Here is a 15,128-nt window from a genome sequence, read left to right on the forward strand (position 1 = left end):
GTGCTTAAAGGCCTCAGTTGAGCTTGGACTCCCCTTGTGCCACATAGGTTAATGCATACATTAAAAGGCAGTTTGTTTGCAAACTAAATAGTCAAAAGGGAGAGGGAGAAGTGCTACTAATGTATGTGTGCCCTGGTTTCCCATAAGTGACCTGACCAAGATGCCTCAGTCTGTCAAAGCACAGCATCAAATCTGCTCCCACTGCTACCTGTGTCCTAAAAGCGAGGTCAATTGTGCTTCTGCATAATATACAACTTGGCTGGTTTTGTCTTGTGCAAGCATGTTGGGCAGGGAAATGACCTGGAAGAAATGACCAATGTGCAGCCCTTCAGAGAAGTGACAGAATTCGTAATGGTTTGGTATTTGCTCAACCACTGCAGGCAGGGTTTTTGTCCCACAGCTGGTGGACACGTCTTTGGGGCTAGCTGAGGTCAGTGTGGATTAGGCAAAATCTCAAAATACCAGAACTGCATACAACATCAGGGTCTCTGGAATGTGCAGCTGCCCTGGCATACGAGGGATGACTTTTCATGTCAAGATTCCTCATGGGGAAAGGTGGGAAGGGAATATATGAGATGAAGAAATTAATTCCTACCTCTTCCCTAGAAAATCATGGTTCTTTGTGTCTCTGAAGGGGGACTGGCAAGGGGAAAGGTTAAATTAGGTTGGGTATGAACTTGGGAAAAGGCTTTGAAATGGGACTGCATGGTTCCTAGCATGCCTGTGATGACTATTTGCCACAGGCCTGGCATGAGGACCAGTTTTCAAGGCAATATGACTGTGTGCAAGGTGTAAAATCCATATTCTGCCTTCCTCCTAATCTTTTTCCAGTGTTCACTTCTCTGAGCTCTGGTAGCCCCGTGGAGTGGATGATGATGGTTGGGGGGAGGAAAAGAAAAATTCTCAAATACCGAGAAATGGAAGGGTCAATAAATGACCTGTCTGCGGTGCATGGGTGAGATGAACCCCTAACAGGGGTCAAAAAGCTAGGTGTCAGCTCATGTGAATGAGGGGCCCTGTGAGGGGGAGGACATGATAAGGGAATGGAACTGGGCACCCCAGAGTTGACCTCAGTCCATGAACTATCCCCAAAAGCTGCTGCTGCTCACACCTGCCGGCAGCTGGGGTCTGCAGCCCGTGGCGCTGTGCTGTTAGGGGCTTTGCAGGAGGTTGGAGAGTCGTTAGTCTTGGGTTGCTGGAGGTTCAGGCAAATCCAAAGAAGTGGCTGCTGATCTTGAGTAAGGAATGGCATTGCTTGGGGAATGGCAGACCAGAGAGCGGAGTCTGCATATGTATTCCTAGATTTCCATGCAGTGAGAAGGCTTTGCCTGTCAGCCTTATTGTAGTTAAGCCTTCTTTCTAATGGCATCCGTTCACTCATACTGCCACCCTCAGGGAAACGTGTGTTTCTGCATCCTTACTGCAAAACTAGGGTTGTCTTTGCTAAGTGGCCAAAACACAACTCCATCTTTTTTAAACAAAGTGGATGTCTGGCACTTTGCTGCCTGCTTTGCTCTGTCCTCTTCCCACTCAGCCTGTCGTGGTCTCATCCTTGCAGAGGGAGTCAGCCAGGCATCTCCAGCTCTAGCTGTGCCTCGTCTGGTTTCAGTGGGGCAGCTTTGGGGAGATGATGATAATGACAGTTTGCTATGGTTGCTTTTGGCTTAGGGAAAACTGATGCCCACTTTAAAAGGGGGTGAGGGTTCAACTGATTTTTGGCACCTCTGTGGTCTAGAAAGCATCCTGTAAGCAAGCTGAGTGTTCCTGTTTCCAACAGGGTGTACTTTTCCTTGAGTTTAACCTATCCTGTCCTTCCACTTTCTTCACTGCCCAAACCCAGGTGGTGCAGGAGTCACTAACCATGTCTGTCTTGATACTGTGTTTGGTGAACAACACCTGATGTGAGGATGAAATGCCCTGCGCTATGAGTTAGTGCTGCTGTAGCCTACAGCTGTAGTCACAAGCCATCTCCCTTGAACCTGTAGGCTGTAAGCAGAGGTAGCCCCGAGGTTTAGTTTGCTCCCAAGAAACCTGCTGTGCAGTCCACCCTGACCCTGTTGCCTTGATGGGAGCTGGATTCCTATAGCTGAATTTGATTGCTTTCAGCCCAAGAGCCTATGAACTGTTCCCCAGGCTCAGAGGAGCTGCTTGAAAAGGTATCTGCCTGTCTGCTATCCATAGGAGGAGAGAAAAAAGTGCAAAGCATCCTCCAGGCAAAGCAGCTGGCATTTTCCTAGGCATTGTGCAGCAGAAGACCGATGTCGGTGGTCAGTCTGCCTGTGAGACAAGGCAAAAGCATGACACTGAATGGAGTACCCCCTCTTCCGATCAGCATTTCCGTGCTCTACCTGGGTTCAGCCTCTGCCAGCTCAGCTCCTCACCCAGCAGAGCTGAAAGATGTTACAGCTGCTGCTTGTGGGGCTGTGTAGCTCCTGATGATGATTTGTGTATGAACTCATCCAAAGGGAATGGTTCAGGCAGCAAATGGCAGGATCAACCCTGCTACAAAGTCAGCAGGACTCTTCTGTAACTGAGGTTCACAAGAGCTTGAGTTGGTACTCAGCAAAGGACTCAAACTTCTTGCTCTTCTGGCTTGACCAACATCCCCTTCCTTTTATCTTCTGCATGTTGCTTGCTCTGCCAAAGGCCTGTGATAGAGATTGTCTTGCTCAGCTCCTTGCGCATTTATGGTACTTCAAAGAATGCTTTCAGTTGAGTACATGCTGCTGGGGTTGTCCTTCCTGCAAGGGTAGCACAAATGTATTTATGGTACATATGTACAGAACACTCTCTGATAAGAGGGTGCCTGTTAGGAGCAAAATCCAAGTCCCTTGTACGCTATTATCACACCACAGCAAGTAGATTCCAAATGTGTATGCATGTGTTAGGATTGCTGCTCGATAAGCCTGCTAGCAACAAATCAGCTGGTTTTACTCTTAGTTTAACTCTTAGTTTGCTCTTAGTCCACCAGTGGGGATGCGTGTCTGAGCTTATTTGTTTTAAACACAAATGAAAAATGGCACAATGTCACAGTGTGACAGCTGAGATTAGTGCTAATTTGAACTGCAGGTGGTTGTTGGTGTGTCATATTATTTAATTGGACAGCAGTCAAACCCCATAGGAGATGTAAGTCAGCAGTCACACAAGTGAATATGCCTTTCTCATTGAACACTTGTGACCACACACTTGACTGTAGGAAGAAAGGCATGTAGCAAAAGGATATTATAGACAACACAGCTGTGCTATCACTGGTTTTGGCTCCTCCAGTGTTAGTGGAGGAGTGTTAGTTAGTGTTAGTTAGTACTCCATTCTCTTCCCAAGTTGTTGGCACAAATATGAACAGGGACACAGAGTAAAATAAGCCGCTAGATCAGTTATGAAAATGAAGAGTGCTTCATTTGTCTTGATTTCAGAGATATGTTGATGGAGGCATTTCTGACAACTTGCCACGATACGAGCTGAAGAACACAATCACAGTGTCCCCATTCTCAGGAGAGAGTGATATCTGTCCACGGGACAGTTCCACAAGTATGCATGAGCTGAGAGTCACCAATACAAGCATCCAGTTCAACCTTCGCAACCTCTACCGCCTCTCAAAGGCCCTGTTTCCTCCAGAGCCGCAGGTGAGTTTCCTGGCAGCACCAGAACTTGAGGACAGTAGATAGGCACTGGTTATACTGTGCACTTTAGCAGAAGAAGATTCCAGACGCTGTTAGTTTTGTCTCTCTTGCTTGTCTGGTTTTTTTAACCTTGACGTTATCAACCCAGTGACTTGGCAAACCTTGACCATCTGCACAAGGTTGTATAGGTCACTTGGTTTTCTTTTGCTACTGGGAGATCTGGAATTTAGGTGGTAGCAGTTGCTTGGAAAGTATTCCCGTGTGGCTCTCTCTAGAGTGGCGTCTGCCAGGAAGTGAGGCTCACTTGTAAACAAGGATGTATCAGCCATTGGAACCAACGTGCTCTTGAGTTTTTTAAGGTCAGGATAGAGCTGCCAACCTGAAGCCAGTGACTGTCTCCTAAAAAGTGCCAGTAGAGCAGGTGGCACTGCAAGCAGCTTTGCAAGCTTCTGAGCAAGCGCAGCCTCGGTTAGCCCTGGCATTTAGGCCTGATAAGCATGCATTCATGTGCTGAATTACTTGGACAAGTTTTTCCCTGCCCCCTCTCTAGTCTTAGCTGGTTTTATCTGCAAATGCAGTGTTCCTTCCTGGCATCTGCTGGGAGGTATTCTGGTCTGATTGTCAGAGTGACACGCTGAAGGCTGCCCGCAGCAGCATCAGCTCTAGATGGGGGACTGAGGTGGCTGCAACTCTAACCCTGTACTTTGGTAGGATTCCAGATGTCCCTTCCAATCTGATTTATCCTGTGATTCCCATATCCAATGTATTCCTGTTATACCTCTCATTCCTGGTCAAAACCTGGGAAGAGCTGGCAAGGATGAGACTTGCCCTTGGGGTAGCTCAGGAGCCAGGAGAATTCCTCTAAAGCCAGCATTGAGCTGGGTGTTTGCCCAACTCAGCCAGACAATCTCCAAATGACTTGCTTTTGCCTTCCTCTGCCCACAGGTGCTGCGGGATATGTGCAAGCAGGGCTATCGGGATGCACTGCACTTCCTGAAGAAGAATGGTAAGGCACTGGGTGTTTGTAGGGTGCACTGACTTGCCTCTTTTGTGCCCGGCTTGGTGGCTTGGCTTTGAGAATAGCCAATGGTGCCTATGAAAGGTGGAAGGGCAGAATTGAGCTGTGCCTCAGATATCAGAATATGGAATTTCCATTAATAAGTCTATTTTAGCACTTCAGGAAGCAGAGGTGGAGTGGACACCTTTCTAGTGCAATGCAGAAGGACTCTGATACCAGAGCGGTGGCTTTGGCACAGCTGAGTGTTGAAGCTACTTAGCATGTGCTCAGTGCCACACCAACACAGTTGTTAGGCACCGGTGCCATTTGGACCTCCTGCAGATACCCTGCTCCTTTTTACGTGCAGCTCGGGTATGTCGAATGTGGCACAGCAGTGCAGAGTGCAGGCATGCCCTCAGCAGCCCCCAGCACCTGGCTGTTTGACGCTCCTGTTCCACTCTCTCCTACATGCAACCGCTGGACTTTCTTGCCTCTGACTGTTGTAGCAGGTTGAGTGAGTGTTTGATGCCACCTAGTGTCAATTTATAGTGGATCAAGCACATTTGTTTGTGATGTGTACCTTACTGGGATAAGAGCAGTCATGCAGCTATATTCGTGGATTAAGCTGCAGGAAGGAAATCTTACCTACAAGATTGGTGACTGGCAGATTATAGCAACAAAACACTGCCAAACAGCACCCTGCAGTACTTAAAGGGGAAAAGTTAGAATTTCTGGTGGGGAAAGAGAGGATGATCTTAAAGCAGCAAGGTTTCTAACTCATTGTGGTAAGCATTACAATAGATGTAAGCTAAAGGGGGTATGATGTCTGTCTGTCTGAGGGGAGTCAGGGTGAAGTGACGGCTAACACTCTAAAGGCCAGGCAAGGTAGGGCAGCTAGTTTGTATCATCCTTATGGTGTAACTTCTCTTCTCAGGTCTCCTTCACCGTCCAAGTCCTGCCCGTCCTCTCCTTGCCATAGAAGCCCCCCCAGAAGAGAAAAAAGAGGAAGAAACAGAAGCTGAGGACCAACTAGAGGACAATACTGCCCTTGCTGTTGTTGAAGAGCACATCTTTGAACACTTGCCTCCCAGACTGAACCAAGGTACGATCCAAAGGGAGAGAGCACAGGCAATCTTCCTGTGCTGCCTGGTCCACTTCAGAGGATTACTGGGATGTGGGTATCGCCTGTGCCTGGGCTTGGCCATACCTGCGGATGGAACTGGCACCCGCTGATGGTTAGATGGAGTTGGGGACTCTTAGATAAAGTTATGGCTTATCCTGTGGAGGCTGAATTGGGAGAGGGTGACCGTCTTCTGCATGGTAAGGAGAGGAGGGCATCTTGATGCTCACTCCTTTGGGGAGCTTCTAGTCTCAGCTGTGAGAGGATTACTACCCTGAGCAAGACTTCCTTAAGAAGTGGAAGGTGGAGAGGGGAGACATCAGGCTGGGTAACTTCTGGGGTACGACAAGGAAAGGAATAGTCCCATTGGGGGGATTCAACCGTGTTCTCTTCTGTCTTCAGCTCTTCTAGAGGCTTGTGCTGAAAAACGAAGTTTCTTGACTGATATCACCAATATGCTGCCTATACGTGTGGCCACAGCAATGATGGTCCCCTATATGCTGCCTCTGGAGTCTGCAGTTTCCTTCACTGTCAGGTAGGCCTTCGACTGGTTCCCTCAGTGGTTTTCTTCCCAGTGAAACCAAGTGTTTGATGTAGCTGGTGGAGCATGAATGGACAGAAAGTAGAATTCTCTCTATGAGGAGAGAGTTCCTGCCATCTACCAGACTTAGGGGGGAAAAAAAAAATTTCCTACCTTCATGTGTCATTTAGCTACACCCAATAACTCCAGCTTGAAGGAAGATGGCTGTGTGCTGGAACTTTCCCTAGAAAGTGGTGATAAATTTTGGAGCCTGGAGAAGGACTTCTGAACTGGGAGTGCAGGGATGAAAGTAGGAACCACACAAGAGGTGGTTCCCCTCTGGAGCAATGGGTAGAGTAGTCCCAGCCATTTCCAGCTCTACACTTACGTGGCTGGGAAGACAGGTCTTTCAGACTTGTTCTTAGTACAAAGTACCTTATGAAAAGTTTCTGGAAGGAGATAGTTTGTGATAGAAAGGCTTGGGGAAAAACACTTTTCAAATCTGAAAATGGATGAAAAATATGGAAAGCGCAGACACAAAATGTAAAGAATATGTTCCGGGGCTGTTCTCATACTTCACAGCTTCTCCCCCTTAATTCTATGAATGGTAGTGTAAATGCTGCATTTGTCACTAAAAATAATGAGTAACCATTGATAGGAGGCAAAACTGGCGTTATTTCCATCCTATCCTTTGTGTGGCCCAAGTAATGGTTGTCTTCTGTCTCTTCCCAGGTTGCTGGAATGGCTCCCAGATATCCCTGAGGATATTAGATGGATGAGGGAGCAGATGACTGAAATCTGCAACTATCTTGTGAAGAAAGCCAAGAAGAAACTGGGCAGCCATCTTTCAGCCAGGTATGGCAGCTTTCCTCCACAGCACTATTCTGGAGGAGCCCTCCATTACCCCTTCCACCTTTCACTTCTGCAGACTCTACTGCATTGGCGCAGAGCAAGTAAGGCACAAATTGACCAGAAGGATTTACTGCCCAACTTAAAACGCAAATCTGGTCCATGGTCTCTTGGCTTCATTAACTGTTGGGATAGACTCAGCACATGGCCTCCTTTCTTCTTCCCATTAGAGGGCAGACCCTGTAATGAAGCTGTTACTATAGCAATGGGGCAGAAGGTGTAGGTCTAATTAAAACAATATGCCAGCTTATCCCATGCTCCCTGTAGAAGACAGAGGCGCTTGTCTGTGTGGCATTTGCTGGCCCAGGATGCCCAAAAAGTTCCTTCCAAGGGGTACTTGCATTCAAATGATCTTTTCTGCCTCGAGATCTAGGCCTGGTTTAGGGTGGGGGAGGCACTAGGGTGGCCAGGAAACACCAGCGGGTTTCCAAATGAGATAGAGTGCTTTGGGTCTGTGGGTGTTCCTGTGCTTCTGAACTGAACTCCCTGCAGTAGGCCATGGCTTGAGGCTGAGGCAAGACTGTTGCTTGGATGAGGATAGGAAACTCTGTATTACAGAAGTAGGCAGAGGGTCCCAGCTGTGATTCAGATCCTAGTACAAGGGGGTGGTTCTTACCCACAAGAGCTCATGGTCTGAATAATCAAGAGGTGTGAGGGGGGAAAACAGGCACACACGGAGACTTCTGACTAAGATCATGCAGTCAGTGGTAGAATAAAATAGCTCTGTGGTTCTGGAGCTCTAGTCTGGTGACCTGCTCAAGTCTTCCCATGTACTGATTCTTTGCATGTGTTTGCCTTTTAGGCTTTACTATCACCTCGAGCTTGGAGGGCCCCAGAGCCTGCCAATTTCTTCTGCACCGGCTTGTGGTGAAGCACTGCCTATGTGGATGAGAAGCAACCGCTCCCTGTCTGATGTCATGATGAAGTGGGAGGATTACCAGCGCCAGCTCATGCTGGGCTTACTCTGCATCAACGTGGACATGCAGGCCTCCCTCTTTCCTCGGGAAGGGTTTCAGATAAAGCTTCCACCTCTAGACTGTGCAAAAGAGTGCCTGCCACTCTTCTGAGCCTGCTGCCACGAGAGGATGAGGGTGGGTGGGAAGGGGAGCGGACATAGGGTGGGACCAGTCTCATCCCTCAGCAGCAGGGCTGCCCTGTGCTCGTGAATATGCTGTAAAGGGGGTTTCCCCGGGATGGAGACTGGTGGAATTGACTGTAGCCATTTGTTGCCCGCTGGGCTAGGCAAGGGATCTCTCTCTCTCAAAGGCACCCATGAGCTGATACCTTGCTCTAGACTTGTGTTGAGGCCTGGCCGTTGCCTGTGGCCAGGCTGATGCTGACCCAGCTGGGCTCTCCCAAATAATGCACTTTGAATTGCCGTTGGCTTTTTACCGCCAAATAATCAGGATGTAGGTGATGCTCTCAAGTTCATACAGTTTTTAGCTTCCTTTGTTTTTTAGAGCACGAGTCTTGTTTTTTCTTAAATCATCTGACATCTCTTAGCTCTTTGTGCTACTGAAAGATGAAGTAGCCTCTTGCCAAACCAATTTTTCTCATGGCTTCCAAATCTCCTCTTGACTTTCTTCTTTGCTGAAGCCATGTTCTTTCCTCTGTCCCTTAACTGCATGCCCACTGGAAGCCAGAGCTGGCCGTGCTGCAGACTGCACTGGGACTGCAGAAATGTAGAAAAGTTGTGTATTTACTCTGATTCATGTTGTCATGGTCTCTCCCTTTTTCATTTTTGTCCTCATGGAACTTCTGCAGCTTGAACTCTGAGTGTTAAGTAAGTCATTGAGCTTATTTTAAAGAAGTAATTTGGACAGATTTTTCTTTTCCAGGGAGACATGTGGAATTTGAGGCCCCATTCCTGTTACTGTGAATGGAATTAGTGTGGGGTTGCCCTGGAAAAGCTCAGCCTGACTGTCTCGGTATCAGCTTAGCAGCTGAAGCAATGTGAAGTGCTTGTAGGGAAAGTGAGATTGTGCAGGGCATGTTATTTTTGAGAGGCTTGTGATGGAGTGTCACAGCAAGTGCTGGGGAAGTGGCTGCCTCTGACCAGGGGACGGGCTTTGTCCCTTAAGGGACCATACAACTGAAGGAAATTCCAAGTGGGTGATACAGAAGGGATCTCCTGCCAAACTGGGGCTTGGCTTTATCTTTTGCTCGAAGAGCTTGGACATTGAGGCTTTGGAGTGAGAAGGATGTAGGCTTGTGGCTATACCAGCCTCACAGCTTGCCTCTCTCACATTGCGGCTCTGCAGCTGGCAATAGCAGGAGGATGAGAAGTGGAAATGAAGCTGGGAGTGTTGGTGCACATGCAGCTCGCTTGGAACTGGCTATGTTGGTCTTGTCCCTTAAAAGACCAGAGCTAGTGCGCCTGTAGCAGGGCAGGACTCTGCCTTGTAAGGTACTGCCTTCTCAGTGGCACTCTGGTTGTGACTTGCTCTGCAGAAGCGTGAACTCTGTTCTTCACAGGGTGAGATGTGGCTTCCTGTGGGGATTGCATGTACTTAAGCTTAAGTCCTCGCACTATGACACAAAACCAGCTCCTGGTATCTTTTTCTGCAGCGTGCCTAGCTGCATGAGGCGTCTTCTACCTCTCCTAGCACAAACAGTATGCAACTGGCCAAAGCAAACATACGCTCTCTTTGCTGGGGAGCAGGACAGGGTATCTGAAGCTGATTACATAGCCTATAGATGGAATAGTGATTTATAATAGACACTTTTGCACCTTTGATTTAGAAAGGGAAAATAACCCCAGAAGTTCTACTAATAGCTGGAGAAAGTAGTGAATCTGCTCTATCACATCTGCACAAGCAGTGTGGGTGAGGTGGTGGGTGCTGTTTCCTACCAGCACAATTGTGCACTGGGCGTGGGTTTGAGTGTTTGTGGTGGAGACTGTGATAAGCATCAGGACTTTTCTGCAGTGGCCATTGCAAGCTGTGAGGCCATAGACTGGGCGGCTGTGGTGCTAACCGACTGTCCGGGAGACGCCAGTGCAAATACGAACTTGTGACTTAGAGTATCACCCCGCTGCCCTTCCTGGATGTAACCTACCTATGTAGCACAAGGGCCTGCGTAGCTTACGAAGCGGGCCTGCACTTATGCAGTCAGATTTAGTCTTAAGGTTCACATAGTTAACGCAATTAGGGAACAGGGAAGTTGCTATGGGAAGAGAGAAGACTGGAGGATTCTGAAACCAGAATCGGAATATTGGATTATAAAACAAGTCAATCTTGTGATTGTCTAAAGCCTGCGGAAGAAGCTTACTGCTAGATGGGTATAGCTTTAATCGAAGTCAACCAGCAACAAGCTACTGTCGGTTAGTAGGAGCAGAATGAATTTGAAAATTGGAATTGAGAAAAGGTGTTTATTTTGTGGTTTGCTGTGGGATTTCTTTTCTTCCACTGATTTGGGATACCTTCTTTGGGGGAATGGCACATGCACAGCTGCTTAGTTTGCCAAATGCATATCTCTTGTCCCTAATGCACTGGCATTAGGCAAGAGCAATTGGCAAGAACATATAGATATTTAGTGGCGAGAAATGAGGGCATTTCATCCAGAAGCAAAATGTCTGTGAGGGGCAAAGCTGGATGAGGAAAATCTTGTGCTTAGAAGCCGCTGCCCTTTTGACTCTGCCTTGTTTGTGTTAATATATGGGTGGAGAAAATGATGCAACTATTTTTTTATCCCTTCTTCCTGGACTGGTAAAACCACTGAGTGATTATGTAAACCACTAAACTATGAAACAAAATTCTCTTGGCAACAGAGTGCGCTAAGAAATTGCAGCTTGGCATCCTTATCCCCTGGATCTCCTTCATTCTCTTGCATCAGAACCGACTGGGCTGGTGCCACTGTCTTCCAGTGCTCTGATCCAGAAGGCTTGCTGGTTTCTGGTCCATGCATTTCAACAGACTAACCGCTGTGCCTACTAAAAGGCCTGAGTTTCATTCTGTGTTTCACCTCATCTGTCATTTATTTTATTATATTAACCTCTCAAAGAGAAGCTTTTGTAGACTTCAAATTGTAACCACAAACCAAAGCCTGGCTTTAAATATAAAGGTCTAACTCTTCAGGGAAGAAACTACTGTTTTCCCTATGCTAATTTGCAGGGTGTGAACGGATACTGGGAAAGCACCACTGCATATTAACACTTTCTTTGCCTGTGTTTATTCCCCAAGTGATGCAGTGGCTGTTGTGCGATAGCTTGTTGGGTTTATAGATCTAAGCTCTGATAAAGGAACTGCAGATCTGTAAAAAATACTCCAAACTACCCTACTCTTCCTTAAGAGAAGTTTCACGCATTTGCTTGAAATTGTTTCTGCTCGTTCATCACAGATTGCAAAAGATGAAGAAAGTAGGGAAGATCTTCTAGCCTGCTGATGCAGAAAAAGGGCTAGGGCTGCTTTTAAAGAATAGCTTTTTGCTATGCAGTGCTCCTTGTCTAGATCAGACTCCATTTCTTTGAAATCCCTGGAAACCTATTGATAGACTCTGGGTTGGACCTGGAGGGGTTTATTGTGATAGTGCTAACTGGAATTCTTCAAGCCTTTGTTCTACGTGTACCTCATGGCACGCGTTATCTTCTGGGCAGCAGAAGATAACCTACACTTGTCAATAGGAATAAGGTAATCACCTGCAGCAGGCAGTCCCTTCTTCAGCAAAACGTGCGGCTGGGCAGCCCAGCGGGTAGTTGCCAGGGCCTGTCTGCTCTCCAGTACATGGTGGTTGAGAGGTCAGGTTCCTGGACCAAACGTTCATCTTCCAGTCCACGTCCCAGTGTCCTTAAAGCATGAACTTTGCAAGAGTCCCAACCCTTGCCGTTTCCACTGTTTCACGTAAAGGGTCTGTGCGTTCAGGAATCCACTATTCTTTTCTCCTTCTTGTGACACAGATACTACTTGCTGCTTTTAACAAGGCTAAGGTGAACTTCTTGTGCATCTAACCAGCGCCTAGCCTGTACAACACTGTAGAGTTGTTTTATGTTGTGCACAACAGTCCGTATCTATGGCATGCTCTGTAAGCCACGATGCGTGTGTGGTATGTTGGGTTTGGTTTGCTGCCTGCCCTACTGTTAATACTGTTGCAAGGTGATTTTCAAGGGGTAGGAGAAAATACTTCACTTCTGACTACTGTCTATCGGACCTAGGAATTGTTTTCTCATGACTTCTTGGAGGTCTGTGTATCTGCAACACTCAGACCAGGGAATAAAAGAGGATCTGCTGTCTACCAGCACTGGGGTGTCCCTAGTACTTATTGTATACTCCCCAGTGGTTTTGTCCATTTTTAAAAATTAATCTAGTAATTCACTCCTTCTTCTGAGAGAAGAGCTCTCACTTTCACCGAAGCGGTTGTAGGAGAAATAGCTGAAACTCCGTGCGTGTGTTTCCCTTAGGGGTCCATTTCTGCTGAACACATGCTAGACGTGGTGGGAGGCAGGGCTGAGCGTTGCCAAAGTCAGAGGGCCTTGCCAACAGTTTTTTCAAGCTTTGTTTCCTTCTCCCCCTTAAATCAATGAGAGAATGGACCACCTCACCTGGCTGCCACGTCAGCCAGTTCGTTTGTGCCAAACGCCCTGTGCCTTTACAGTGGGCTCTGGCCTGCCTGCCCTCTGTGTCCCCGCGGTGTCTGCCTTTCTGAACGTAGCCGTACTTGTTCCCCTCTCCTCTCCCTCCTTCCCCTTGCCTACTGGTGGGACATTGCTCTGTTTCCAATCTGCAGGCAGCTCCACTGGGACAGTCTCTAACTGCATCCATCTCACTGTGTGGATCCACATCAGCCTTTCTGCAGAGGGAGGGGGAGCCTCTAATTCCAAACAGAAGGCTTAAAAATGTAACTTTGAAATAAAAACTGTTTTCTTCTGGGGTTTTCTCTTGCTCTTGAAACAGCATCTAAAGCAGCTCTTTGAGCTCAATGTGTCCTGGGACTCTGCTGCTGTCACCAAGTTTGAGAAGACCCTTAAGCACACAACACATGTGGAGATCCTGTGGGAATTACTGATGTCAGAGCAGCAACTAGACCAGCAATAGCATAAGCAAGTCATGTATTTACACGGCAATGTCGCTAAGTATTGTTCACAGTCACTTTAAAAGTTCAGTATTAAATTGTTGATGCTTTTTTTTCCCTCCTGTTTCTTTTTTCTAATGTTTTGCTGAAGAAAATGTAACTATTTATTTTGGCAGAAATATACCTTCTAATAAAAACTTTCTCAATATATTTACCTGGCTGTGGTAGGTTGCTTGCCTTGCCATTTAAAGATGTATTAAATATTTTTGAATGCACTGTATGACGTGGGTTTGTTTTGCTGGGCCCTATCCAGTTCATCCTGTTCGAAATCCTCTCGGGGTAAACACGCATCAGCATGGGATGAATGGGGCATTGACCTAGAGGTGAAAAATGGTGCATTTTGGCCCAGTTCTGACTTCCTGAAGCCAAAATGCCCCAAATAATATTAGTCTCCGTTTCGTTGGTGTTTCTGGGTAGACCCTGGTTTCCAAGAGGAATTAAGCACCATCTTGTGGGAACTGCAGGTGCTTGGCACCTGTGAAAGAATAAGTGAAAAATTATTCACAAATTTGAAACTTCTCCAATCCAGGGGCATCTCTCGGGGAAATTGAACCAGTCTCTTATGCCTCTGTTTACCAGTTGGTGAAAGAGATGATCCTGGCTGTTGTGGATCTGTCTATTCGGGTTAGATACCAAGGTCTTCCCTGGTTAATCTCCAGGGGGCACAGGGACACCCACGGCCCTCGGACTCTGGGGGAAGCCGGGGGCTTTCCTCGGTGCCAGCCCAGGGGGCCAGGCGTCGCTCCCGGGTGCTGCCAGCTGGGCTGCGGGGCTGGGATCCCCAGGGACGGGGAAAATAACACCACGCAGCTTGGGGTTTCTTACTGCAGGTGTCTGAGAGGTGCTGCGGGGCCGGGGCTCTTTTTTTCCTTTTTTCCAGTCTTTTGACGGCAGTAAAGTGTAGAAAGAGACTTTGTTTTGTGCTATCACAGGACAGGCACGAGTGCTGTAATTAATATTATAGCATGCAGCTGATAAAGCAAAGAGCTTTTTCCCCTCTAATGACAGCAAAAAACGAACATCCCAACTCAGTGCCGTTAATCGCTGAAGTTGGTCCTCCAAAAACCAGCCGGGGCGCCGGGCGATGCCGGGGGAGCGGCTGCGAGCGGGGCTGGGTGCGCAAGCCGCAGCCTGCGGGTTTCGTGTCTTTCGGGAGATGTCTGGGGTTGGGGCGGGTGCTGCGGCTTGTCCCGAGGGCGGCAGGAGGCGGCCGGCGGGGGCAGCTGGCCCCGGCGCCCCGCTCCCGGCCCGGCGCAGCCCGGCCGTGCGGCGGCTTCTCCCTCGCCCGCCCGCGGCCCCGCTCATTTCCGGGTCGGGGCCGCCTCCAGCGCTATCGGCGGCTCCGCTCGCCCGCTCCCCCGGGCAGAGCGGCCGCAGGTGCCCGCTCCGCTCCGCGCCGCTGCGCTTCCCCCTTTGCCGGATCAGGTGAGCGGTGTGAGGGGCTCCCCGGGGCGGGCCGCGCCGGCGGCGGCACCGGCAGCAGCGGGGCGGGCAGGGCGGGCGGGCTGAGGGCGCGTTGCCCCTGGGCACAGGTCCCCTCACAGGGGCAGCTGCCCCCCGCCATTTTGTGCGGCCGTTGGCGCCCGGGCCGCCGGGCAGGACCCTCTCAGGGGCCCGAGCCCACGGCGGGGAGCCGCAGGCCAGGTGTTGGGGAGGGGCCGCCCCAGCGAAGGGTCCCGGCGGCGCCTTCGCCCTCGCCTCGTCGGCCTCCCCTGTCCCTCCCCTGCGGCTGTGGGGGGAGGAGAGCGGAGGGCTGGGGGGCCTCTGTGTGCTGCGGGGGTCCTCGCCTGTCCAGAGCGACATACCTGCCTCGTCCCCAGCTGTCGGTGGTCCCTTGCCGGTGAAGGACAGGTATGGAGGATCCACGTTCCTGTGCAAAGCCACCTTCGCTACCAC

The 15,128-nt window shown here is 49.0% G+C and overlaps 1 protein-coding gene across 1 annotated transcript in view; it reads left to right on the plus strand.

Annotated features, from left to right (window-relative positions):
* PNPLA2 (patatin like domain 2, triacylglycerol lipase) overlaps positions 1-13,382 on the plus strand; it is a 31,308-nt gene extending 17,926 nt beyond the window's left edge. Inside the window, exons 4-9 of the mRNA XM_075162959.1 lie at positions 3,414-3,623; positions 4,566-4,626; positions 5,552-5,719; positions 6,140-6,272; positions 6,990-7,112; positions 7,969-13,382. Of these exons, the coding sequence (XP_075019060.1) occupies positions 3,414-3,623; positions 4,566-4,626; positions 5,552-5,719; positions 6,140-6,272; positions 6,990-7,112; positions 7,969-8,233 (960 nt within the window). The 3' untranslated portion in view covers positions 8,234-13,382. The remainder of the gene's footprint in view (positions 1-3,413; positions 3,624-4,565; positions 4,627-5,551; positions 5,720-6,139; positions 6,273-6,989; positions 7,113-7,968) is intronic.
* The last annotated feature ends 1,746 nt before the right edge of the window (positions 13,383-15,128 follow it).

This window comes from Calonectris borealis, chromosome 14 (assembly GCF_964195595.1).
Source record: "Calonectris borealis chromosome 14, bCalBor7.hap1.2, whole genome shotgun sequence".
NCBI classification, from domain to species: Eukaryota; Metazoa; Chordata; class Aves; order Procellariiformes; family Procellariidae; genus Calonectris; species Calonectris borealis.